General features: G+C 37.5%; 2 protein-coding genes across 4 annotated transcripts in view; one reads left to right on the top strand and one right to left on the bottom strand.

Moving 5' to 3' along the window:
• The window catches only part of RAB5A (RAB5A, member RAS oncogene family), a 30205-nt gene extending 22868 nt beyond the window's left edge, over positions 1-7337 (top strand). The window contains exons 3-7 of one of the 3 annotated variants that reach the window (XM_057738888.1): positions 821-972; positions 1279-1401; positions 2814-2907; positions 4956-5058; positions 5892-6020. In XM_057738888.1, coding sequence (XP_057594871.1) covers positions 821-972; positions 1279-1401; positions 2814-2907; positions 4956-5056 — 470 coding nt within the window. In that variant the 3' untranslated portion in view covers positions 5057-5058; positions 5892-6020. Of the gene's footprint in view, positions 1-820; positions 973-1278; positions 1402-2813; positions 2908-3639; positions 3683-4955; positions 5059-5891 lie in introns of all 3 variants that reach the window. The other 2 variants (XM_057738889.1, XM_057738887.1) reach the window with 2 other exon arrangements.
• Positions 7338-7507: 170 nt separating this feature from the next.
• On the bottom strand, positions 7508-24526 carry PP2D1 (protein phosphatase 2C like domain containing 1). Its single transcript, XM_057738886.1, has 3 exons — positions 24442-24526; positions 20681-21747; positions 7508-8301 (listed from the first exon to the last, which is right to left on the bottom strand). The coding sequence occupies exons 1-3, from the start codon at positions 24462-24464 to the stop codon at positions 7508-7510; spliced, it is 1884 nt and encodes a 627-aa protein (XP_057594869.1). The 5' UTR covers positions 24465-24526.
• Between the last annotated feature and the right edge of the window lie 2295 nt (positions 24527-26821).

The raw sequence follows: 26821 nt of genomic DNA on the forward strand, positions 1-26821 counted from the left end.
CTACTTGCTTATTAAAACTAAAATCTGAGAAAAGAATAGATGAAAAAGTACAAATCAAGGAATGAAAGCTAGGAGTTAATATTTAATCTCTATTAAACAAATGAAGTCTAGGTTGAGGTAGTAACAATTAAAAAATTGCAGTCTCCGAGGACGGAAGATGCCTTAGAGGACTGGGGCAGGGAGGGTGGGGGGGACTCGAGGGGGGGGCGTCAAGGAAGGGAGGGAATACGGGGATATGTGTATAAAAACAGTTGATTGAACCTGGTGTACCCCCCAAAAAATAAATAAATAAATAAATAAATTAATTAATTAAATAAATTGCCGTCTCAATGTTTTGATGGAATAATATAAAAAATATATTGATTTAGTGATAGTGAGCTGGGCCTTGAGTTCCCAGAGTATGCCAGTAAAACCCGGGGGAATGGCGTAAGTGGTATGCTATTGTCACTATAGATGGTAGTTATAGGTATGCAGACCCACCTCCCATTTTTTTCAAGAGTATCAATATATATATTTCTTAAATCATTTTAGATTTAAAGTTTTTAAATACACAATTTGTAAAACAATTTAAGAACTTTTTAAAACTTAATGTTACAGCACAGTTTTTAAGAATGTAGGGAACACTTTCAATCTGTGATTTTACTACGAAGGTTTTGTATGTAAGCATATATTTATCTAGCTTTGAAGCATAGATCTTGCAGGTATCTAAAGCCACTGTTAATTGTGGGTATGCAGTATATCAGGTTTCCAGGTGTTTTCTATGGTATTAAAATATTAGGAAGAAAATGATAAACTTATTGCAGTCATTTTCTTCTTTCAGCTGCTTTTCTAACCCAAACTGTGTGTCTCGATGACACAACAGTAAAGTTTGAAATATGGGATACAGCTGGTCAAGAAAGATACCATAGCCTAGCACCAATGTACTACAGAGGAGCACAAGCGGCCATAGTTGTATACGACATCACAAACGAGGTAAGTAGAAATGCACTCTACGGTGAAACTTTAGTATCCGTCCTTGGTATTCAGAATTTCAATTGCAGAAAAGATTTTTTTTTTTTAGTCTTGTTTGTCAGCCAAGCATGACATTTCTGCCAGAGCTTTTATGAGATAGAAAAGCTGATTTTAAAAAATAAGATGAAAGTGTCTCAAATAATACAATAGTCCTAAGAATTTCTTTCCAAGAGTTACATTGGACAGTCTTTAAAGCCTCCTCTCACAAAGACAACTCCCTAACCATTTTTTGAGCCTGTGCCAAGCAGCTGTTTCTTTGTTTCCCAGGAGTCCTTTGCCAGAGCCAAAAACTGGGTTAAAGAACTTCAGAGGCAAGCCAGTCCTAACATTGTAATAGCTTTATCAGGAAACAAGGCTGACCTCGCAAATAAAAGAGCTGTCGACTTCCAGGTATGTTGAATTTATCTTTTGAGTTGTAGGTGCATATTTTTCTTCTGTATCCACACTTTTTTAAACCATGCAAATGATAGAAAATTCTTAGACAAATGTGGTGTACTGTGCAGTAAAATCTCATGCTAAACCTGAATTTTTAAATATATTTAATTGTAATATATAAATTGATTCAGAGATTTTGTTGACCTAAACAATTATAGAAGAAGTAATTGTTCACAGTTTGGAAATATGTAAAACAAAAGGTGATTGCCTCCTACCCTCATCCCTCCAACCCCACATGTACTTTAGTGTCCTGCCTGACCTTTTATTTATCTACTTATATGTAGCAACACACATGCATACCCACATATATACATACACCTATGTGGTGGTTCTTAAAAGGGCCTTCAAAAATAAAAGCTTAAAAAAATCCATTTGTATGCTGTCTAATATAGACTTTAAGAATGTTCCCAGCTGCCAGATAAGGTACTATCATTTAAAAGAAAGCAGATATCTGTAGTTAGACATTTTAAAACTTCCCATCCTCTTGCTTTTCAGCTTCTCTACCAGAGAAGTTTGCTTGTGACCATTATGTGTATAGTATCAGTGATGGGATAATTTTCTTTTTTGGTGATGGAATACACGTACTAGGAGAAAGGGCACTAATATTTCTTAGGTAGTAAACTGAGCATCTGCACATGTGGTTTCATTTAATTCTGGTAACAACCATGTGAGGAATAGTATCATCTGTTACTCTTTCTAAGATCGTTACCTCCTCAGCATAGAGAGGCAGATAGCACACTTACATTATAGTCAGAAGTGGCCCTGTCACATAACATTTCAAAGGAACTTCATTTTTTTTCTTTATCAAATTGGAAAGATAATTGGTTGTTCTTCACAACACCTCTGAGGATCAAAGGCAGTACATGTAAACTGTAAAGCATGACAATGTAAAGTAGTAATAGAATTTTCAAAGGAATGATTCATGACATAGTCAAAGTGTTACTTGTAGAAGCCATTCAGAATTAAATACAAGGGTATCATTTAGTAGTTGAAGCCAGTGTTAAATATTTGGTCTCCCTTTGTCTTCTTGGCAAATAATAAGTAAGATTGCCATAGAGATCAAAAAGAGTTTTATATTTAGGATAGTCACCCCCTCCCCCAAACTCGTCATCTGAAAGCAGATTTAATGTGAGACCAGATGAAGCAGGATGGGATGGTGCAAGAGGTTAAGGCAAAAGGGAAGTTATGAACTATGCAGTACTCTTACCTTTGTTTTACTTTCAACTATAAATAATTGCTTTTTACACAGTTATTGGTTAGAGGTGATCAAGTTGGAGTAGTAATTAAGGAAGCCTCTTTTCTATAACAAAAATAAGGCAGTAATAGTATGTGCAAAGGATATATCTCATTTTTTGTTCTGTAAACAGGAAGCACAGTCCTATGCAGATGACAACAGTTTATTATTTATGGAGACATCAGCTAAAACATCAATGAATGTAAATGAAATATTCATGGCAATAGGTAAGATTAACTTTTTTGCAAAGAGTAAATATAGGTAGAACAAGTTACACTGGGGACATATTTGGCTTGACTGTCTTCTTTTTTTAATTCTTGGAATTTTTGTTTTGTTTTTAGTGATTATACTACTATCCTAGATTTCTTCCATGAAGCATTACTTTGTTAAGCATAATGTTAAATTTGAAAAAATTATTACCCATTAGGCTGCAGTGCTTTCAGTTTAGTTACGTTTCTTCCAGGTGAGTTGAAAGCCTGAATTTTGAGCTGATAGTTCAAGCAGATAGATTTTCTAAAGATTTCACTGAAAATTTTGGATAAATGGGTATTTCTATTAGATTATAGTTCATATAAAAGGAAAATAAATTTAGTAATGTTTTTCAGTGCAACATATAGGCATGATGAGATTTCCTTCTCGCTGATCAGTATCTATTTTCATCTTTCCTTTGCCTTGAACAGAACACTTTTTATTTTTCAAGTTCTTTTTAAATCATTGATTACTGACAGATATAACATAGACAAGTACATTGTACATACAGATTTGACAAATTGTTTTGACACAAATATTGTAATGGAGAAAGTTTCAAAGCACTGAGGCACAGAGAGAACAAGGGAAAGCAAAACAATATCCAAGCTTTCTATTGCCTGGATGGTCATTTGATCCTACACTGTGCTTTTACCTTTCCTCTAAGTACTTTTAACTAATAATGATTGCTGTTGCATACTTGTTGATTATAGGTAATGAAGTTGAAGCCTCCTTTTCTTTATAACAACAATTAAGGTATTTTTTATTGACTCTAGCCTCCTCCTAGTAGTTTTCAGGTGCAGATTCGATGGGAGGGGTCTACTTTGGTGGCTCTCACAGTCTGCTGCCTCCACACTGTTCATGTGCCAAGTGCTCATCTCATCCCATAACATCTTTATTTATTATACAGTAGTGATAATTAACTGGGGTGTCCACATCCTTGGTCCCAAATAAGAAATTTTCTTTTATATTGAAGTCATACAAATTAACCAGTTAACAGCTGATTTAGAGGCTAGAGAAAACCCAATAAGAGCTGCAAGTACTGCCTTACTATCTTTCACTAGATAAGAGAGTTTAATGATGGCTTCATTTAGGGAAAAACTTGCCTGTTTACTCTATAAAATATTTTCTGAGAAACTCAGGCTTGCAGTTTCTTAGGGAAATACTAGCGTAGTTGTGAAGGATTATGTGACAATATATACTTTTTTATTTTTTTAATAAATAGAACAGATCACACCCAAAACCACATCTGAAAAGTTAATAACAGGAAACAAGGAGATAATAGGTCCCTCAAATCACGCTGAACTTTAAACCTTTCTAATGCTATTAAGACTCCACCAGATGAGCTTTATTTAATTTGTACCTTTTATTCCAAGTTAACTAATAAGGTTATTTTTTTCAGTCAGAAAGTAGCCTATGTATTAGAGCTTTCATTTACTTTTCTAAAATTAGAGTTGAAAGATACTCCCAAGTGTAAATTGAATTGTGGCCTCTCCATTAGTAACTTAAATAAATCACACAGTGAACTCATAATTGCACTTGTGATGACTTCCCAAGTAGAGTACACTTATTTAGTGGGACAGTCTGTAGTAAATTTATCATCTGCTTTTAATTTGATAAGGTGTTCAGTGGCTTTTTTCATTGCACATCTTCCTTGATTCAGGAGTTTTAGCTTCTCACAGTCCTAATCAATTCAGGGTCAGATTGGTAAACTGCAATTTATCTATATACAAAACAGATTATGTTTTAGTTCATCATCACACAATAAAAATTAACCAGTACAAGTTAAAGATTCCTCGTTGCAGTTTATTTCTTTCAGCCTCCTAATTTCACTCAGATCTGATTACAAAAAGCCCTTGCAGAGGTATGCTAAAGGGGAGAAGTGATCACTTTTTCCAAAACCTAATTTGGTATTAATTATAATAAAGTTTGTAATATTAGCCTACTCTTTGTCCTAGCAGGGGTTTGTTTGTAAATGCATTTGACTGGAAATGGACCATTTTATTACTATTTACACTACCATCCCTAGAGCCATTCCTAGAGAAGTGGCCCAGGGGAATGCTTTTCTTCCCAAACTTCAGTGCTCCTGGCTCCCAGATCCAATGCCCAGCCCAGCATCTAGGATTCTAAAGGTGATTAGTGCTGTCAAGGAATATTACAACAAAGAAAGGGTGAAAGATCCAGAACACAACTAGGCATATAGATTTTGAAGTAGAGCATGTTCAGCTTTTGTGTAACCTCAAGGCTAAGGTAAAGCTAGAGTTTTACCACAGTGGTCTGTCCCCAAAGCTGATAGAAGGTAGTGTATCTAGCCACTCTTACAATCTGTGCTCTTAGAAATAGTTGATGTTTAATGAATCCCAACACATTAAGGATCTTTGGGATCCAAGCAAACTACATCTAGCAGGTACATTTTCTAATCGGTGGGAACCACACTCCAGAGAACAGCTGTTAAGCTCCACAGAACTTAGCAAAGCTAAAGCCATAAGTACCAGCTGTGGGGCTTTGTCCAGATGTGGCAAGCCATGCTTATCTGCCTCAAAATTGGGAAATGTTTTTTTGAGATAGCGCCTTCAGGACCAAGTCCATGTATATCAGGCAGAGCTATTGATGAATCAGATTAGGGTTCTTAATCAGCCACAAGAGAGGAAAATGATAGATGTTTGAAGGGTAAAGTCTATAAGTGAGGAAGAAATAGGAGATACGATCTATCATGATTTGGGGTAATAATTTGCACAATAGAGGACAAGTTCTACTGGGGTGATGGTATTTGTTTATATCCTTACGTGTTCCAAAAAGTTTGTGGCAGTCCAGAGAACAGTGATGGGTAGAAGCTGAGCTTCTTGATTATAAACATTGTCTTTAGTAACTTAGATTTTCTTTAAAGTACAGCTTTTCTGGTATTGTTAAGTGAATCTATATAAAGAATTAAAACCGTTGTTTATTTTGGTAATTTATCTCTCAGCTAAAAAGTTGCCAAAGAACGAACCACAGAATCCAGGAGCGAATTCTGCCAGAGGAAGAGGAGTAGACCTTACTGAACCCACGCAGCCAACCAGGAGTCAGTGCTGTAGTAACTAAACTCCAGTTTAAACTAACTGGAATGTTCTTCTGCTTCCTAATTGTTAATAACAGCGGAATTGGAGCATTTAACCAGCCCAGTATGACTTCCAAAAAGAAGAGACTTACAATAGTCAAGTTTCTAATACAGAATTATTTTAAGTGTTTTGAACTTAATTTTTAACAACATGCATGTGACCCTCTGACTAATGTTTCAGCAGTGGAAGGGGAAAATGAGAGCTATGTGTACGCTTGTTTTCTTGGAAGGTTAGTGGGACTCATTTCTCTTCACCAGGGATATAAACAAATGACTGAACCCGCAGTTAACTAGCCAGTTCTGTGAAAAAGATTTGGAACTTACTCATTTGGGCTTTTCAAAAAAAATTCTTTCCTTGGAAGGAGGTTCTAAAGATATTTATGCTTAGCTACCATGTTCAGGCAGCCTGTAATTTCTCTTAATATCCTTATTTAAAGTATACATTCCACATTTTAACAGATTAGCCACAAGGAAACAATCCCACATCTCCAGGGGAAGAAATGAACATAAGTGGCATCTAAATTATAGCTAGTCCTATTACTTTTTTAAATGGGGTTTAAAAGAAGAGTCAACACCATCTTGTTTTAGGAATATGAAAACTGATAAAATGCATCTTGAAGGATAGTGTTCCCTTCAAACATGTAAGTTCAACAAGAATGAAATAAACTAGGTGTCTCATTTCTGATTAATCACTGCTGGCCATTGCATAGCTTTTTGTTGTTTGGGAGTAGGGAGGGGGCTTTTGTGCCCTTTGGACATAAATATAGTCAATGCACTAACAATTATGTACATTCAAACGATTATTTTAAATTCGATCTTCAGCTGTACTGTAAATAGGGTACTGCATTGTAGTCTCCATATATGTTTATTACTTTTCTGTAATATTTAAGAGTTGCTTAAAAGTATACAAAATGTACAGTTACTAAAACAGCTAATTTTTTCCTTCTCTCCCCTTTGAAAGGAAGGGGTTTCAATTGTTCCTACCTGGCTAGAACCATAATAAACAATGTACCAGTAATTTTGAACATAAGTATTGGATATGTTAGTAACGATCTTGCAGCCTTGTTTTCCAAAGTTCATTTTATTTTGATCAGTTCAGTATATTGCACTAATTGTTTTAGGTATTTTCATTATATGAAATCTACCATGTGTCAGAGATGATTTAATCTATTTAAGTGTTGAACTGCTAGCAGAACTTGTACATTTACAGTAATTCAAAATTAGGAAAACAGTTCACCAGTGTTTAGTTTTATATTGAGGTGCTCAGGTTGGAATAAAGTGGTATAAAAAGCAAGTACTGGTTTTTCTCTCTTTTTTGGCATGAAACAGTGAACATATATAAATGGTATCATGTAACCTAAAGTCTGCTTTTATATTTTCTTTACTACATTCTTAAAATTGATTTGTGTGGTATTGATGTATTATTCTAACATCTGGTTCTTTGAATTATCTTCATATTTTTGTTCTCTGAATGATCAGAACTTTTATGTCAGAAACTGATATTCACTTCCATTGAAAAGTATTACCATAACTGTAATGTTGTCTCTGGAGCCAGCTGCTAAAGCAGCATTTACAAGTTCACGGCTAATATACTCAGCAGCACCTTCATAGAAACTCTTAACGCATGATTCTTTTTCACTAGAATCTTTTGGCACACCATCTACACTGGTCAGTCCATCAGTTCCTCTCTCACTGCAAGGATCATGATTAGTAATTTTGGGTGGAAATGTTCCTGTATTTTCAGGGTTACAAATAGAATGTTTTGCACCTGACAAATTTTCTTTTGCATTTATAGTTGACGCACATTCTTTAGATTTGCACTGAAACACTATGTGGATGTTAGTTTCTGATTTAGATGTGCTTTGTTCATCAATTGGGAAAAGTCTCCCTTTGAATGGTGACAGTTTGTTTCCTGTGATAGAACTCTGTGTTTCTTTATGTACTTGAAAAGCTGTCATTGTCAGTGCAGTGACTTCCTTTGTATCCAAAACTTCCCAGAGTCCATTAGTAGCTAAGATAAGGAATTGACATAAGTCATCTATAGGCACAGAAATAGTCTGAGGTGCTGGAATAATGAATTTTTTCAGTTTGAGGTTTCCATGAAATCCAAGTCCTCGTGTGGTTTTTATTTGCCCTTGTAGGAGCCCGTATGGTTCATTTGAACTAATGATTGCTCCATTCTGAAGTACTCTTCTTCTTTCATCTGTGTTTCGTGTGGTGTGTTCTTTGGTTAGGCAAAAGCCTTTCCCATTTCTGCATAGGACTGCTTGCACATTACCTAAGAGATTATTTTTAAAAATTGATCCTAGAGATTTATAACCAATTGTATCAAAGCATGCTGTTAATTTCATCAGTTTGTTTCAATGCATAAATAGAAAGCAGGCCATTTAAAAATATTTTTTAAATATATGTAATATTAATATTAGAAGATTTACAGTAATTCAGATTTCAAACTGGGAGGCTAATTTATTCCTCATTTTTAAGCAACTTAGTGTTTAAAATACTACATTTAGTATTAAGTAAACCTACAGATAATGAAAAACAAGTAATTTTTTTATGAAGCAGCTTCTGAGTGTTACATATTTGTGGAGTCAAGAATTGAACTTTTTTATAACCAACATAGAGCAGACTTTTTTTAATGTTTTAATAAATGCCTTTTCAATTAAAAACACAAACTTTGCTTTTTAAGAGTGGAGTTTGATAATTTTTTAACTGGTCAAAGTTAAAACCTGCATATATTATAGGTATGGGTAATTAAAAATTAGATTGCCACTGTTGATGTCCATCTTATTAGGTTTGTTATTGTGTTACAAGGAAATTACTTAGCCCTTGAAGAAAAAATAATATGTATTATTATTGTATTAAATGGATAATAGCTAGCCAATATTAAACCCTTTGTTTGAAAATTGAGGTCTTAAAAAAGCTGATTGTGGTTTGTTCATGGTTCAGATGCACCTGTGATGTGTGCTTTATTGAAATCTTAAGAAAATCTGAACTTAATGCTCTGAACAGATTGAAGGATGGTTGTATTACCAAAATTTTCTTTGGTGTACAAAAAAAGACTCAGAAGTTTTTAGTTTGTTAGGAAAAACTGACTTTCCCAAAGTTTTTAGGAGCATAATTGTATATAATACCTATGAAAGTTAGTATTCCTGGACCCATAGGCAAAACTTACATTAGAATATTCTGATTTCAAACATGGCACCATACCTGCAATCAGAGTTCTGTTGCAGGCCTTCATTTCTGATCCCCTAACCTTTTAGGTAAAGGGATTTAGGTTTCAGAAGGGTAAGGTTCACGTACCAAATATGTTGGACAGGACCTGAGTTGGTGAAGCGTTAGTGTCAGGCATAGAGTGGGCCTTTGGGCTCATTTACATAATGGAAGTTTTAGTACCTGAGCTATTGGATGGGACTGAGAGATGATTATGTGGGAAATATTTTGGAAACTGTATAAATGATAGTTCTCAAAATTGCATGACCTCTTTTATTTGTGGCTTGGTTATTAATATTTTCTACTAAGTTTTCTGCTGGTCATCCTGTTTACACTCTGCAGAAAGTAAATCACTAAAATAATTCTTGACTTTTGCTGAGTTTTAAATCATCATTATAGCAGCAAAGCAGCCTGGGTTGGTATTGAACCTGCCAACTAGGTAAACTGAATTGTTCTATTAGGAGAACATATGGTTCGGTTCCTCTTTTAAGTTAGAAATTTTCTTTGTGTATGTACCTACACATATAAATAGTATGACCATAGCTCTGAAAACACAGTAGCTCAAAATAGTCAAATTCACTGACTTCCTATATGTTTTGTTTGCATGTGGCAAGCCAAAGCTCACTCAGCAAAAAGAAAAAGGATTGTGTTTCCTCTGTGTGATTTGAAAAGAATTTAATACGATTATGTTGTTACATTGGAAGGGTAATAAATTGGTTATTTTGATTTTAGTTGCCTCTGCAGAGAGCTTGGTAAACGTATCTTATGTACTACTATTTGCCTTCTTTTTTTTTAATTGCTGTGCTACAAACTAGGAAATGCCATTTTGGTTGATTTTTATTACTTTCATCCCTTGAGCTCAGCACAATAAAATTTTCTAGAAAATGAGGACATTTAGTAATGGCTGCAGGTTTTGCCCTGCCATTGACTTGCTATCTGACTTTGAGTGAGTTATTTAATTACTTCGACAGTTTATTCATCCTGATAAATGGTGCCTTCTGACTAACTCACATCCTTACCTGTGTGAATTTGCATGAAGGCAGAGAAAGTGAAGGAGAAGTACCCAGTGTTTCTCAGCTATTCATGCATAGCTCAGGAAATAGAGGATATTAAGCCCTGGAAGAGTATTAATGGAACAGACAAGAGGAAAAAGTGGATGTGCAGAGTTAATATTTCTATTTCCTGAACCTCAGGTTGCATATACTGTCAGCTGTAAATGGGGCTGTTGAAAGCAGTTGTCTTCATTAAGCTAAAAGTTTGAATAGAATAATGAACAAAAGGCTTCAAGGAAGATGGGAAATTGAAGGGAGATTTAAAAATAACACTGTATATCCGTGTATCTTGGAGAATGAAGGAAAAGAGGAGCAAGACATGACAGGTAGAGAGAGATTGGCTTTAAAGAAGTGTTCCTATAATGTCTAAAGGAAATGAAAATGAACTATGATGAAAACTTTTACATAAAAATGTAATAAATCTGAGCATAAGTAAGAATTCAGATTCCTAGACACAGTTATCAACTTTCAATAGTTGGAGAGATGATGCTCTTCAGAAAAAAGTTATCAGAACAAAAATGGAACCCAAAACTAACACAACATTAGTCAACTGTACTCCAATTAAAAAAAAAAAAAAGGAATAGGGTTACTGGAAGGGCAACATGTTTAGGGACATTGGTAGGAATTAAAAAACTGCTTGGAGATGAAATCTAAGCCTTTCTAAGATGGCACATATAGTCAAAGTGTTCCTTATGCAGAAGGCAATGACGTATCTGCCTTCTGCGACTGTTTGGTTGTCTCTAGTTTGCGAAAAGGAAGAGTATCCCTGTAAACTTCAAAATGACCTCTACATTCCCAAATGGAATTCTAGATCTCAATGGGCAAGATCTTATTTTTTGTTTCTTTTTTAGATGAGGCCATCAAGGTCACTTACTGTTGAAAATAACAGGGAAGTTTTAGAAAAGGACTGGGGAAAGAGGAAGAGATATGTTATGGGGTGGTAAGAAAAGGAAACATCCCTAGGATGCATCAGTGCCCTGGGATAAAAAAAAAGGCTTGGCTTAGAAGCAGCAGCATGGGGAAGAGGAAAGACTCAGGAGCCTGATACTTGGGACTTCGATCCCAGTTTTGTCTGAGTGACTTTCGTTGTCACTTTACTTCCCTGAGTAACAATTTACCACCTGCACTATTTCTTGTCAAGTTTAGTGTGAAGATTTAAGAAGGTAATTTAATAAGTAGACACTTGATAAAGATTCTTTTCCTTTGTGTTCCGTGAGGGGGGGATGCAGGTCAAGAGAGTCTGTCCAAAAGAGATTGACATGAAGCTATGAACGTTTCATTTCCGACCCATTGAAGAAACTTACAAAGAAAATCCTTACAAAGAACTATAGGCTTAAGGGAGTAGGGAGCAGGAACTTGGGAAATGAGGAAATAGTTATTGGAGAAAGAGAAAGGAGCATAAACAAACTAAGGAAATTTAAACCCTAGTGAAGCATCCCTAAAATGGAAGCAGAGTAGAAATGCATGTAGATGAGCTTAGGGAAACAACCTATATCCAGTTTTTTCAGGACTCTGATTTTGGTAAAAGAGGCTGAAATTGTATGTGTGGGTGCCAGGTTTTAACTCTTCCTACTGGTGATTAGCATCAGAGCCTTACTGATGCGGAGCTAGTTTTCACTGTATGTTCAGAAGATTCCTTTGATTGTTTTGTAAGATGTGTGAGCATGAAACTCATGTTCCCCCTTTTCCATCTGGAGCCTAATAGTACTTGACAGATCAATCTCAACTATCTGTCAAATATTTGTTGATTGTATTCTCAGAATCCAGTTTGTGAGTCCACCACCAACATACCCCAAAAAAGGGAGATGGGGAAGGAAAAGATTATAAAAAGGTCAGTGTTATTTAAGAATATGTGTGTGTGGTTTTTTTTTTTTCTTCCTGCTTGAGATAAGGTGATTCTGGAGTTGAATTAGGTTTTAGGGAGAAAAGATGGGGCAGGAAATGATTTTAAAAGCAACATATTAAAACAGTGAGAACAATCACATCTAGATTGGAAAATCACAACAAATTAAAAGACCTGCAAATACAGCATCAGTCATGAATGAGGAAGGTGAAGACATACAGGAAGCAGGAAGCTGCTGGTGTTCATTGGAAGTAATGAGACTTGTGCCTAAAGGATTTGGGTCCTGACACACTCACTGATGATGTAACCATAAATAAGGCTTTGGTGAGCCTCAAGCTTCTATTAAAATGGGACTGCTCTTACCTCACAGATTGTGAGGATTAGATAAAGGAGTCATTGGTAATCTTGAGAAGAAGAGAAGGAAGGGGGCTTGAACAGTTGTTAAGGAATTGTGAATAATAGGGAAGTAGTCGGTAGAGTCGTGAGCTCACGGGACAGAACACTACAACACTAGGAAACAAAAGTAGTTTCTGGGGTCTCGTTAAAAGAAAGTATTAACAACTGTGTATAACCTAGACATAATGATACTGGAATCACAGACACACTAAAATACTCATGTTACAAAGGAGCAGTAATGTGCCAGTGTGGGTCTTGGATTGACTCTCCCACTGAGAACAGGAAAATAGCCTTGATAACAAATATACTTTTAAGTTATATATATTGATGAACTAGTAAGAAAGTAAAGAATTCTCTGGTTAAAAGAATAATGGCTGAATCCCAGAGTATGCCAAGAGCAAAACCCAGAGCATTTATTGAGCTGAATGAGCTTAGACTTTCCACAGGGTTGTGGAACAGGAAACAAAAGGACCATCCGCTCACTGAAACACTGAACCAGAAATAAACATATGCCCCTCACCCACCACCCAGACTACCAGAAAAATGGACTATTTCAAACTGATGCTGAAAAGTGGAGGTAGGAAAGGGAACCACTAAAAATTCAGAACCACCAACCTCTGTGTATTTGTAATCTGGAAAATCTCAAATTGATTATTTAGTTTGGATTGATAGCGTTAAGAGGCAGGGATGAGGCAGTGGTCAATCTGTGTAGTCAGAATGACACAGGTCTCAAGTAAATCCCCCCAAGTGTAAATTATAGGGAATTTTTCTGCTTCTGGCCAAGATACAATAGCAGTGACCAGATTTACCTTTTCATCTGTGTTGAGATGACAGAACTAAGAGTCCAGGGAGACCAAAGCACCCAGAGTCCACCTAGGAAAGAGTACCAGAGGGAAGGATGCTGCACAGAGACTGCCAGCGATCTGAAGAGAAGCCTCCTCCAGTGTTTAGTAGGGTACTGATGTGTGTGTGTGTGTGTGTGTGTGTGTGTGTGTGTGTAGACCCCCCAGCACTGGGAAAGAACTATTTGAGAAGGATTAGAGAGAACATGTCCAAAGACTCACACACGGATCAGTGCCTGTTCCCACCAGTCAGACTGGAAACACAAAATTCATGAGTCATTGGGTAGTGTACTTGGGAAGGTCTTGCCTCAGTAATGGGAAATAACTAGCCCAAATTGGGCACTGCTTTGCATTTATCTGGCAAATGGTAAAAGCAAAATCTGAAAGGATCAAACTGTTTCAAAGTAACTTCATCCCAGAACAAAGCTCAAGATGATAAGTACAAAAAAAAAGAAAAGAAAAGAAAAGAAAGTCCACTTACTACCCCCTTATAACCTGTGAGTATGATTTTATTTGGGAAAAAAAGTCTTTGCAAGTGTAACTAAGTTAGGATCTTGAGATGGATTATCCACGTTGGTCCTAAACCCAAGAAGTATTGTCATAAAAGAGAAGAGACAGGGAGAAGAGTAGAAAGCCAGTGAAGATAGAGGCAGAGATTGGAGAGGTTTTTTGCAGCCACAGGCTAAGGAGTGCCTGGAGCCACTAGAGAAGCTGAAAGAGGCAAGGAAGAATTCTTCCCTGGAGACTTCAGGGGACACATGACCTCACAACCATCTTGACTTTGGGCATCTAGCCTCCAGAACTGAGAGAATGGATTTTTGTTGTCTTAAGATACCAAGCATGCAAATAAGTAAGGAAATACTGCCCATAATAAAATGAAAAATCAATTGAAACCAACCCAGAACTGATGCAGATGTTGGAATTAGTAGGCAAGAACTCTCAGTCATAAGTGCATTGCCTATGTTCAAAAAGTTTGACATACAGACATGGAAGGTAATTCTAAAAATCAAACTTCTGAAGATGAAAAATACAAAATTTGACATGAAAAATGCACTGGATGTGATTAGCAGCAGATTCAATATCACAGAAGAAAAGATTAGACTATGGCAGAGTGAGGATCTCTGAAAATCTACTCCTCAGTAAAAGGAATGAGAGCACTGGCAAAAATTGTTAAAGTCAGCTTTTCTAGAATGCTGGAAATTAACCAAAGGCTTGCAAAAATCTGAGAAGCATTATTGAAGAGAAAACTTAAAGTAGGTAAAAACAGAAGTGGTTATGGCCTTGTAACTGGACCTACTCCCAACCACTTGTCTTCACCTCTGTAGCAGCCTTGAAAACCGAAAGTTTTATAATGATGCTAGCTCAGAAAATCAACAGTCTAGCAGCCTCTGCAGGAGGAAAGATGGCTTTGGACCTCACTATAAATATCTATCCCGAGAATTGTCACTATTTAAACTATCTTGCAATTCCCTGAAGAAAGCTCCACTCTCAAATCTTGTCATCGTTTGACCTGACTCAGAGCTTATTACTCTATGCAAATAACTCATCCTCAATGTGTTTACCAAAAACAGTCAGCAGCAATTGTTTAAAATCACAGTTGCCTGAGGCAGTGAAAGCATTTGGGGATAAGAGGCTGATCCCCCCAAAAATATATAAGAAAAAGCTAAGGAATCAGAATCTAGGGTTTTGAAAAGTTCGAACATACTCCTGGGAAAATACAAGAGCATGCACATGTGCAGCCTGTATACATGCCCAGGACCTGAAAAGGCCCTAATTTTTCACCAATGGCTGATCTTGAGCATTGACCCAAGTAGGAAGTAAAAGCATAGGCAGAGTTGTAAACTGCCTGCCATTTTTTACAAAACAAGCCTCAACAAAGACAGCCTCTCAGCAAAGACTGGAAGACATACATATTAGTACTAGGTATTTAAGGAAATCTCCGTCTAGTCCTTAACTGAACACTAAGATAACCAACCAAGCAGAGACTTTGTGTCTGCACATGGCAGAATATAGACTCTACAGAATTAGTTATAAAAGTCACAAAACAAACAGTAGCACCAGCAAACCCTGGAGGGGGAGGGCAGCTATATTATTTTAAATGTCCAGTTTTCAATAAAAAAAGAATAATGAGACAGGCTATGAAACATTGAAAGTATAGCCCATACACAGGAAAAAAATAAGTCAATAGAAACTGTCCCTGAGGAAGTCCAGGCGTTAGACTTATTGTTAAAAAAAAAAAAATTTTAGAAGTTATAAGTATGTTTAAAGGAAAATATGGCTAAAAATTAAAGGAAAGCACAAGAACAGTGATCCACCAAATTAGAGACTATCAATAAAAACATGGAAATTATAACAAAGAAGCAAATAGAAATTCTGGAGCTGAAAAGGACAATGTTTTAAATGCAAAATTCACTAGAATGAGCTCAGCATCAGATTTGAACTGGCAGAAGAATCAGCAAACTTGATTGATACATTGAGATTATCCAGTCTGAAGAATATGGGAAAAAAAAAAATAAAAAGAATGAAGTAAACCAAGTATACCAACATATGCAGAATGGAAGAAGACAAAAGTGGGAAAAAGAATATTCGAAGAAATAACAGCAAAAAACTCTCCAAATTTGGATAAAAGTGTACAAGAAGTTCAACAAACTCTAAATAGTATAAATTAGAGGTCAGTACTGCAACACATCATAGTCAAATTGTCAAAAGACAGAGAAAGAAAGAATATTGAAAGTAGCATAAGAAAAGTGACTCATTACATCCTGCCAAGGGATAGTCAAGATCAACAGTTATGTCTCATCAGAAACCATGGAGGCTAGATGGTAATGAGATGACATATTCAAAATACAAAACTATCCTTTTAAAAGTGAAGAAATCGGGACTTCCCTGGTGGTCTAGTGGTAAAGAATCTGCCTTGCAATGCAGGGGATGCGGGTTTGATCCTGGGTTGGGGAACTAAGATCCCACATGCCACGCGGCAAATAAGCCCGCACCACAACTACAGCGCACACACCCCGGAGCCTGAGCGCCACAACTAGAGAGAGAAAAAGCTGCATGCCACAACTAGAGAGAAGCCCGCGTGCGTGACACATTGAAGAGCACGCATGCTGCAACTAAGTTCCGATACAGCCAAAAAACTAAAGAAAATAAAAATAAAGAAAATAAATTTTTTTAAAAAATGAAGAAACTAACAAATTCCCAGCTAAACAAAGACTGAGAGAATTCATCATTAGCAGACTTTCCATACAAGAAATACTAAAGGGAATCTTTCAGGCTAAAATGAAAACACTAGCATGTAATTCAAACTTACACACAAAAAAGTTAACTCCAGTTGTCTTTCAGTATCTGGGGAGCATTGTTCTAGGACCTACCACAGATACCCAAATCTGTGGATATTCAAGTCCCATAGACAGCCCTCCATATCTGTAGTTCCACTTCACAGATTCAATCATGGATTGTGTACTAGTGTATTTACCATTGAAAACATTCTGCGCATAGGTGGACCCACACAGTTCAAACTCATGTTGTTCAAGGGTCAACTGAATATAGGTAAATATAAAACAGTAAAAAATGTATTTTATTTTTAACACTTTTATTCTCCTGTCTTATTTAGAAGAAAGCTGCATAAAACAATAATAATAAAATGTTATAGGACTGTAATGTGTAAAGATGTAATTCTATGAAGTGCAAAGAAGGGTAGAGGAAATAGAGCTATATTGGAGTAAAGATGTAGTGTACATCTTTAGAAATTAAATGGCATTAATACAAGCCAAATTGTTTTTATATATATATGTATTTATTTTATTTATTTATTTGGTTGTGCTAGGTCTTAGTTGCAGCAGGCAGGCTCCTTAGTTGTAGGCTGCTGGCCCTTAGTTGTGGCATTTGAACTCAGTTATGGCATGCATGTGGGATGTAGTTCCCTGATCAGGGATTGAATTGGGCCCCCTGCATTGGGAACTTTGAGTCTTAACCACTGCACCACCAGGGAAGTCCCACCAAATAGTTTTTAAGTTAAGATTTCATTATAATCCTCAGGATAGCTGCTAAAAATATATTTTTTAAGTATATAGTAAGAGAAACACAGAAATTAAAATGATGTACTAGAAAATATCTAATACAAAAGAAAGCAGTAATGGAAGAATAGAAAAACAAAAGAGATATATATGGAAAACAAACAGCAAAATGTCTGACATATATCCTACCTTGTAATTAATTACATTAAATGTAAATGAATTAAATACTTGAATCAAAAGGCAAAGATTGGCAGAATGGAAAAACAAACAAACTGTGGTGGCAGGCTGAATAAAATCCTCAAAGATATCAGAACCTAATCTCTGGAGCCTGTAAATGTTACCTTATATGGCAAAGACTTTGAAGATGTGATTAATGATGCTGAGATGCTTACACTGGGTTGTCTGGTTGGATTCTAAATGCAATCATCAGAGGGAGACTTGGCTGCAGACGCAGAAGAAGGAAATGGGCATTTGGAGGCACACTTGAGATTGGAGTGATGTGGCCACAACCCAAGCAATACTGGCAGCCAAACAGAAGGTGGAAGAAGCGAGGAAAAATTCTTTCCCACGCCCTCTGGAGGGAGCACTACCATGAAAACGTTAGGCCAGTTATGCTCATTTAGAACTTCTTGGACTGTGAGAGAATAAATTTCTGTTGTTTAAGGCACCAAGATTATGGTAAATTTGTAACAGCATCCACAGGAAACTAATACAAACAAGATCCAACTATATGCTCTCTAAGAAGACACTTGATTCAAAGACAAATAGTTGAAAGTAAAAAGATAAGAAAAGGCTATATCAGTGAATATACTAAAAACCATTGAACTGTACACTTTACCTGGATGAATTGTGTGCTTTCTTCATTATACCTCAATAAAGCTATTAAAAATAAAAGCACTGGGGGAAAGGATTTAAGGGATTAAGTAAGAATCCCTTATATTTATAAGGAGCTAATGTAGTTAATTAAAAATGTAAAATCTGTGGTTAATTTGATGTTACAAAAAAAAGTATGTATTCTGTATCAATATGTTTGTGTTTTAATCCTATGAGGATTAATTGAAGTAAAATAAGACAATGCCATGAGAAATGATAAAATGAAATATAAATGAGAAGTGCTAAGAACAAAAAATCAAGAATATTTGGAAGGATGTTTTTCCACATGCACAAACTCAGCACTTATTCAATGACTTCTTATCACTGCACTCACATTTCATTATAAAGTAAGATGGAGTGTTTTTTGTTTCTTTCTTTTTTTTTTTTTTGCAGGGGGTGGTATTAATTCCAGAGTTGTGATGATACTGGTATTTGACAAATTTCAAACAAGAAAAATGAATTCCCTTGTTGTCTTTGTAGGTCTTATTTTATAAAATATGAAATGTGCCCTTGATAAATTTGTGTGAAAATTTATTTTTTGTAACTCATTTAAATTACTTTCTTTCAGGAGCAATTTTGTATCATAAATTGTGACCTCCCTTTTACAAGTTGGATTTTTTTCCCCTACTTATTTGTTTCTATTAGACTGAAGGCTGCCCAAATGAAAACACTTTTAACACAGTTATGTGTGAAAGCCTGTAAATTAGATCCAAAAAATGTTTGACCTGGAGATTAGAACCTGCCAAACAGCAGTGAGCTTGGAAGTAATGAATCATAGTAAACTGGAAATTTGATGATAGTCTCTACTTATGGAATATCTCATAAATTTTCCTTTAATTTCCTAAGAACCCTGATATCAAATGATATTTTCTAAGAGAGGTCCCAAGTCCAAGGATATGGGTCAGTTCCCAGATTAGCCTGAAATCTGGAAACTTCCATCCATGAACTAGGCCTGCTCTGGAGCACTTTAGCATCTCAGGGTAGAGCCTAAGAAATGGCAAATGCGCTGAGGAAATTGACATTGCACTTGGTTCCTTGGTATTGCTTAATATGGAGTTCTCATTTTGGGCTCACAATCAGAGCTAGATCAGAAACAGGCCAGCTTCCAGAGACGTTAACATTGTAATGGTTTTGGTGAGTATATCTGGCCCTGGTTTGGAGCCAAAGTTCCACTCCCTGAGGCCCAGGCTCCTCAGACTCTGGAAGCAATCCCCTTCAGAGGCAGTTTGATTTCCAGCTCCAATTCCTATTACCTCTGACACCTTGAACAAATAATTTCACCTCTCTGAGCTTCCATTTTCTCATCTGAAAAATTGGGTCAACACCACTTGGAAATGCGGTTCTATCTCCTTTGGGAAGGAGACAGAACAGATGTTGCTTGGCAAGTCCTAGAGATCTAATGCACAGTATAGAAAATAGAACATGGAACATATACATTTTAATCATCAAACTTGCTGAGAGACTAGAACTTAATTTTTCCAACCACTAAAAAGAAATGATAATTATGTAATGTGATAGAAGTGGTAATTATTGCTACAATGGCAATGTTAACAATATAAAAATGTATCAAATTAACATGTACCTCAAACTTACACAATGTTACATGTCATATTTTTTTTAAACAATACTTAGATATTTTTAGATATCAGAGTTCTTGGAAGACTACTTGAGAAATTACTCAGTATTCAATATTCAATAAGTGGACATTGTCATTAATAATAATTCTACCCAGGAAATGGGCAGTGGAACCCTAATTAAGTATCTCATGGAACTCAGCATGAAACTGGGGTTAACTTGGCTTAAACTGTTTTACCTCTGGGCTTTCCATTTTAGCACTTCAGGTCAAAAGAACTGCTTCTTGAAATAACATTAAAAGAATCCAACCAAAATTTTTGGAGAAGAAAATACACACCTATAAAACTGAATCATGAACTATTGTTTTGTCTAAGATAAAATTGATGCGACTTGGCCAGTAAACACAAGGGTGACCTGTTGCAAATGTGTTTGTTACCAGAATAACTGGCCAGTTTGAGCAGCTATATTAACAACACTCAAAGAATTTTCCATTCTCCTGAAAAAGGGAAGTGTGGGAAACATTTTGGTTTCATTAAGATCTAAGCAAATGTAATGGATTTGTTTTGCCTTTATCAATAGCTGTATGGCTACCCCATTTAGAAAACTTCAAGTTTTGGTCACATTATTTCCTATACGTGCCTCCTTCAGACGTAATTACAATTCATTTTGTGCCTGGAGATCTGCATTTAAACTGCGGTTATTGATCATTTCTTAAATTAGTCAGTGAAATATCTAGACACTAATAAGTCAAATAATTGGTCACTAGACAATTCTGGAAGCAAGAGAGGTTTTGCTGCCAGGAATATAACATGTTAAGGTGTAACCTGGTAGCATTCAATATACGTACCAGTGTTTGCAATATGTAGCACTCCAGAAATTATCTTTGGCATCGCCTGGAAAGGGAACCTGTGTGCCAAAGCATCACGGTCATTGAATCTTCTCCAAGTTGTCTTAGCTTCGGGACTGATAATGTTGCCTTCCAAGATGCAAGTAACTGCGGAGCAGCCACTCCATTGAACCCTGGACACTTCTTTCCTTCCAAGACGTAAAAGCCTATCCATTCTCCAAAATGCTTTTGCAAAAGCTTTGTGTATGTTCTCATACTCATTTTTCAGTGTTTTCGTCCTTTTCTTTATGGAGGAGAAGGAGTCTTCTATAGCTCTGTAATCTTCTCTAAACACTGTGTGGAAAGACTTGATTACTTTTTGCTCTCCAGGGGTCATTTGGTAGGAAGGATCAAGTCTGGAAAGTTGATGGAGAAGTAAAACTGGGAGTTCCATTGATGTCAAGTCTGCCGCCGAGGCACCATGGTGTCCGTCAAACAAACTGAAAAAACACACATTGGGTTTGTTGCCAAAATTATTCACGACAGTGAATTTATCATTCATGTCAGCTCTCCATGCAGAATTCCTGTCTTCACAAATGGCTGCTCCTTTAATTAATAGATGACAGAATTTTTGAGGATATATGGAACTTTTGTGAATGTTATCAATAATCTTATAGTATGCTGGTATTTGTTTATTCCAGAGTAGCTCAAAAGCATTATTAATGCTCTGTAAGACTTTTTCAGTGAACGCAGAAGATGACAATAGTTTAGCAATGATGGACTGTCTCTGCTCAGCAATCGCGGACAGCCCTGGTTTTTTCCCACCCATCCACTGAAAGCCCAGTGTGGCCAGAGCTGCATGCTGCTTTTTATGGAGGAAACTTCCAGGTAGGTCTATTTCATGCTTGCATATGGAACAAGGAAATGTGATCATCTCATTATAGACCTGCACTTCGTGTTTTTCAAAGTCTTTTGATGGTCTCTTCTTCTTCCTTTTAAAATGCTTTCTTTTCCATGTAAGTGGAACTTCCTCAACTGATACATTTGTCGGTTTTCTCGTATACAATTGCCTTGATTTCCAAAACACTCTGCAAACAGGATGAAAGATATTTACATGCCAGGACTGATGCACTGACAATCTCTTCAAGCAGGCCCCTATCTTTGCAATTTGCTTTAGCTCCTTGGGATTGTATATCGGCCTAGAATATTCCGATTCCTCTTTCTGTGATCCCCGCCCCCCGCCCCACCAAAACACATAGTGAGTACGCAAGGAACTGGTGATTGGCCTGTGCAGGCCTGAATGAAATTAGGCAAAATCTTCAGAAAGTCAGCTAGACCTCTAAGAACAAATAGAGAAATCAGCACAATATTTTATCAGCACAATGTTTTAGGCAAGTGAAGGTGTATGCTTGAGCCCTGGGAATGTGATTGCAAATATGAGCATAATTATTTTTGTATTCAATTTTGTCCTGATAAAATAATATAATAATATATGTAAAGAAATGTAATTAAAAAAACACTTTTGTCCTAATTAAAGAGTTCTCAAGAAAATGAATGAGCAATGCCAAAACCAAGCAGAATGATGAAAAGAATGGATAGTAAGGACAGAATTTTTTAGGACTGAGTTGGGAAAGATGTATGGCCTGAGGAAAGGAAAGGAGCTGGATGATAAATTTCCAGAAAACACACACCCTTTCTTACACTCCTGCCTAGCCAAAGCATCTACAACAATACTCAGCACATGAGGCCATTTTTATCCATTTTATGGGCAATTCCTAGGGCAGGAGATCTTTGCAAGGGCCTGTGGAAGTATGAGAGACCTGAAAAAAAAAATGCTTTGGCTATACAATATTTTAAAACCTGAAAAATGAGTTAGTAACTTTAAAAGTTTATGAAATGTGACATCTTAAAGCTAGCTAACTTTTTCAGATGCAAACTAGTATTTTATGTATAAGACAAAACAACAAGGTCCTACTGTACAGCACAGGGAACTATATTCAATATCCTATGATAAACCATAATGGAAAAGGATATGAAAAATAATGTATACGTATGTATAACTGAATCACTTGGCTGTACAGCAGAAACGAACGCAACATTGTATATCAATTATACTTCAATTTAATAAATAAAACTAACTAACTTCAACTCAACTCATATCTAAATTGTTTCTGAGATGGGTACATGTAGTGCACTGCTCTCCTTGTGTGTATTTAATTTCCTGACATGCACAACTCTGTTGGATATAGCTATTCATCCCTACAGTAAAATTTCAGTTACAAATTTCCACTTCATAAATGCTCATCGAACGCTTAGCCTATTAGCAAGCTTTCCTGGCTTTGCCTTACCAACCAATTTTTGTTTCCTTTTTTAATGGAAAGTTTAAAACACACAAAAATGGAAACATATAATGAACCCCATATACCCATCACCAGCTTCAACCCCTATCAACATTTTTTCCACTCTCGCTTCCTCTGTGTCCTCAGCCACATTACTTCATTTTACGCATGTTTTACTGGAGTGTTTTAAAGCAAATCCCCCAGTTCTATCAATCTCACTCATCAATACTTCAGTATTTAGTCGGCATCCATTCACTTCTTCAATATCTACAAAAGGCCAGTGACTGTGCAGCTACAGTGCAGGTTATGGATAAGGCTGGTGTCCTGCCCTTGAAGCTATGAGGGGAGGAGTCTGTAGTCCCACCCATGTGCTCACACAAAGAACCAGATAGGTCAGAGGGACCCAGGACAGAGCCCTAGGACAGGGTCCAACCAGGGCCTCAACCTCCATCTGGCTGGGAATGGCATCGTGACACTGAGAAGCTGACCTAAAGAAACGCTTGGTTGAGGAAGGGCAACGAGGACTCAAGGCCAGTCCAAGGGGATGACCAGTTAGCAGGCAGAAGGAGGAAGAGGACCCAGCTAACGAAGGGGACAGGCACGCAAAGAAGCAGGGGAGAAGATGGGTACTGGCAAAGAATTTCAGCTCTTCTGACCAAAATATATATCAAATATTTTTAAACTGCTCTTCTTGGGTAATAGTCGTGTAAAGGATACAGTTTTTCTGAGGCTTGTGGAACTGGTGGGACCATACATAAGGCACAAAATTCTATAGTTTAGACCTAGACAAACAAAAATAAAGTTATATCAGAACTTTATTTTTCTGTATATAGAGGGGGGTCATAATATAACTCTCTCTCACATAGAATCATTCTTAGAATGTAACGTCTTCATATGTTTGTTCATTCATTCAGTCAACAAACACTTGGGTGTCTGCAATTTGCCAGGTACTGTTTTATTTGCTTGGGATGGAGAATTGAGTAAAACAGGAATCGTCTGTGATGAAGATTATGTTCTGATACAAAAGACAGACAATAAGTAAAGGACACATGGAAATGTATAATATCAGATAGAGGTAAGTACTGTCATGAAAAATAGAGCAGCATTAGAGAGAGAGACAGAAGCCCTTTTTGGATAAGGCAGTATAAGATCTCCTGCCCTAGGAATTGCCCATAAAATGGATAAAAATGGCCTCATGTGCTGAGTACTGTTGTAGATGCTTCGTCTAGGAAGGAGTGTAAGAAAGGGTGTGTGTTTTCTGGAAATTTATCACCCAGCTCCTTTCCTTTCCTCAGCAAGGAAGGAATATATCCCTCCTCCATGTACATAGTCTACCAGGACGTCATTTCATTTGACGACTGAGAAAGTAGAGAAAAAAGAAAACTGTGGGTGTAGCTGTTCGTTGACGACATTTGTTATCCATTACAAATGAAGACACGTTACCTGAAAGCACTGTTAACGTCCATGTTCCTTTGGGATCACCTCTGTCCTTCACCCTTGCTTTACCACCTCTTGCAGCCACTGTTCCTCCAACCTGGCTGGTGATAACGGTGGTCGGAGTGGAGGCAAGGTGCTAGCGCTGATGGTGGTGATGCTGCTGGGAGGGTCCCCTGACTTGGTGGTGGATGTCTCTGAGTGGAATGTTTACTACATCACCTGGAACCTCAGTCACAACTCACTCTGTGATTCTGAAGGACTGTGAAGCAATAAGGTCCCAAACTGTATTAAGTAACAAACTTTTCGTAATTTCCAAAAGAAGGATCATTCATTGAATATATTGCCTTATGCCTGCATAATAGGATTAAAAAGTGAAAAGAGTGACTATCCATTAATGTACACTTCTCTTCCCTCTCAGGTATCTCAGGCCATCTCTCCAGGACACCCCTTCCTACCTGCCCTGGACAGCCTGCCCCCTCCATCCTGCTGTCCCAAGTCACTGCTTGAAAGTTACCACCCTTTTTTGGACTGTCTTTTTGTTTCTTGAGGCTGACTTCACTCTTGGTCCATATCTTTAGTTCCTAGGTTCTTTCTTTTTCTTTTCTTTTTTCTCTTTTTGGCTGTACCACGCAGCATGTGGGGTCTTAGTTCCCTAACCAGGGATCAAACCCACACCTCCTGTAGTGGAAGCTTGGAGTCTTAACCGCCAGGGAAGTCCCAGTTTCTAGGTTTTTAATCCACAGCTGCATTCCACTTTCTCACCCCAGGCTGGATTAGAACTAGTGTCTTAGAGCAGCTCGTTTGCATATTGAAGAAGACTGGACAAGCCCAAAGACTTACTGGACATCACCATGAGCTCGTATCCCAGTCAACCCGCTGGACCACCAGGGAAGTCCCCAACAATGAATTCTTTATTCTGTCATTCCTGGGGTTCAGCGTTACTGATTGAACCTGAGCTGATACAGGCACCACCAACTGTCAGCTGTCTACCCTTTCAGGACCTATGCAATCAGCCACCAAGGACTGTCCGATGTCTCTCTTCAGCATCCCCCTGTTCATCTGCTGGGCTCCTCCCCGTTGCTATCACACCGCTTTAGGGTACCAAAATATTTTGCCTGGATGACCGCACTGGCCACCGAGCTGCTCTTCCCACCTCCAGTCTGGTTGCCTCTCAGTGGGGTCCCTGAGCCCACTGCCTACAGCTTGTAACTGGCTTCCCTTGTTCCTAGGATAAACTCCTTCAAGCTTAGCCTTCTTTGACTTCTGCTAACTTGTCTGGCTTCACCTGGCTTCGTTGCCCTCTCACCCCACACCTTTCAACACATCTTTGCTGGTTTGGTAAGAAATGGTATTTGATTGTTTTAATCTGAATTTCTTAGTGTTCAATTGCTTCTGAATTCACACCACTCAGGCAGGTGCAGCTGCATGACCCCCGTGCTGCGTCAGTGTGGGAACGTTACTGGGGCGGTCCCTTCAAGCAAGTCCCAAATCTCCTGTCGGTTCCAGCACGAGGGCGGGGTCAGGTATCTCTCAGGGTGGCTGGGTGCTCCTATCTCTAAATGCAGCCCTCAGGCCCGCTGGTGATTAGGATTGTAGGAACACCTCCTTACAAAAGTGACTTAAGATCAGCTTCTTTCCAGAGAGGCAAAAATAGAGAAAACATATTCCTGAAATACTTTGCAAGGAAGAAGATGGGTCGCTCTCTACATGGATTCTCAGTAGTTTCTTTTCTTCCAAAGTGTATTTGCTGTCTGTTAATTTTGTCTATCAATTGCTTATTTTATGTTATTTCTTTTATTGACAAAAACGTGCTTTTATTTATTTGACACTCAATGACTCCTTTTTAAAATATTGAAAATACAAAAGTGTGTAGAGGAAATACAGAGGTCTTCCTTTTCCCAAAGTTACCACTGCCAAAAATTGGGTGTGAATTGTTCCAGGCCAGTTTCTTTCTTTTTTTTAATTAATTAATTACTTAGTTTTTATTTGCTGGCTGCATTGGGTCTTCGTTGCTGTGTGTGGGCTTTCTCTAGCTGCGGGAAGCGGGGGCTACTCTTTGCTGTGGTGCGCAGGCTTCTCATTGCGGTGGCTTCTCTTGTTGTGGAACACAGGCTCTAGGTGCATGGGCTTCAGTAGTTGCAGCACTCAGGCTCAGCAGTTGTGGCTCACAGGCTCTAAAGCACAGACTCAGTAGCTGTGGCGCATGGGCTTAGTTGTTCCTCAGCTTGTGGAATCTTCCTGGACCAGGGCTCAAACCCGTATCCCCTGCATTGCCAAGTGGATTCTTAACTACTGTGCCACCAGGGAGGTCCCCAGGCTTGTTTCTATGTATTTTCATATATATGTACATGAAAACATAGACACACTCTATTTTGAAATTCAGGTT

The sequence above is a fragment of the Hippopotamus amphibius genome, chromosome 6, assembly GCF_030028045.1.
Source record: "Hippopotamus amphibius kiboko isolate mHipAmp2 chromosome 6, mHipAmp2.hap2, whole genome shotgun sequence".
In the NCBI taxonomy this organism is placed as follows: domain Eukaryota; kingdom Metazoa; phylum Chordata; class Mammalia; order Artiodactyla; family Hippopotamidae; genus Hippopotamus; species Hippopotamus amphibius.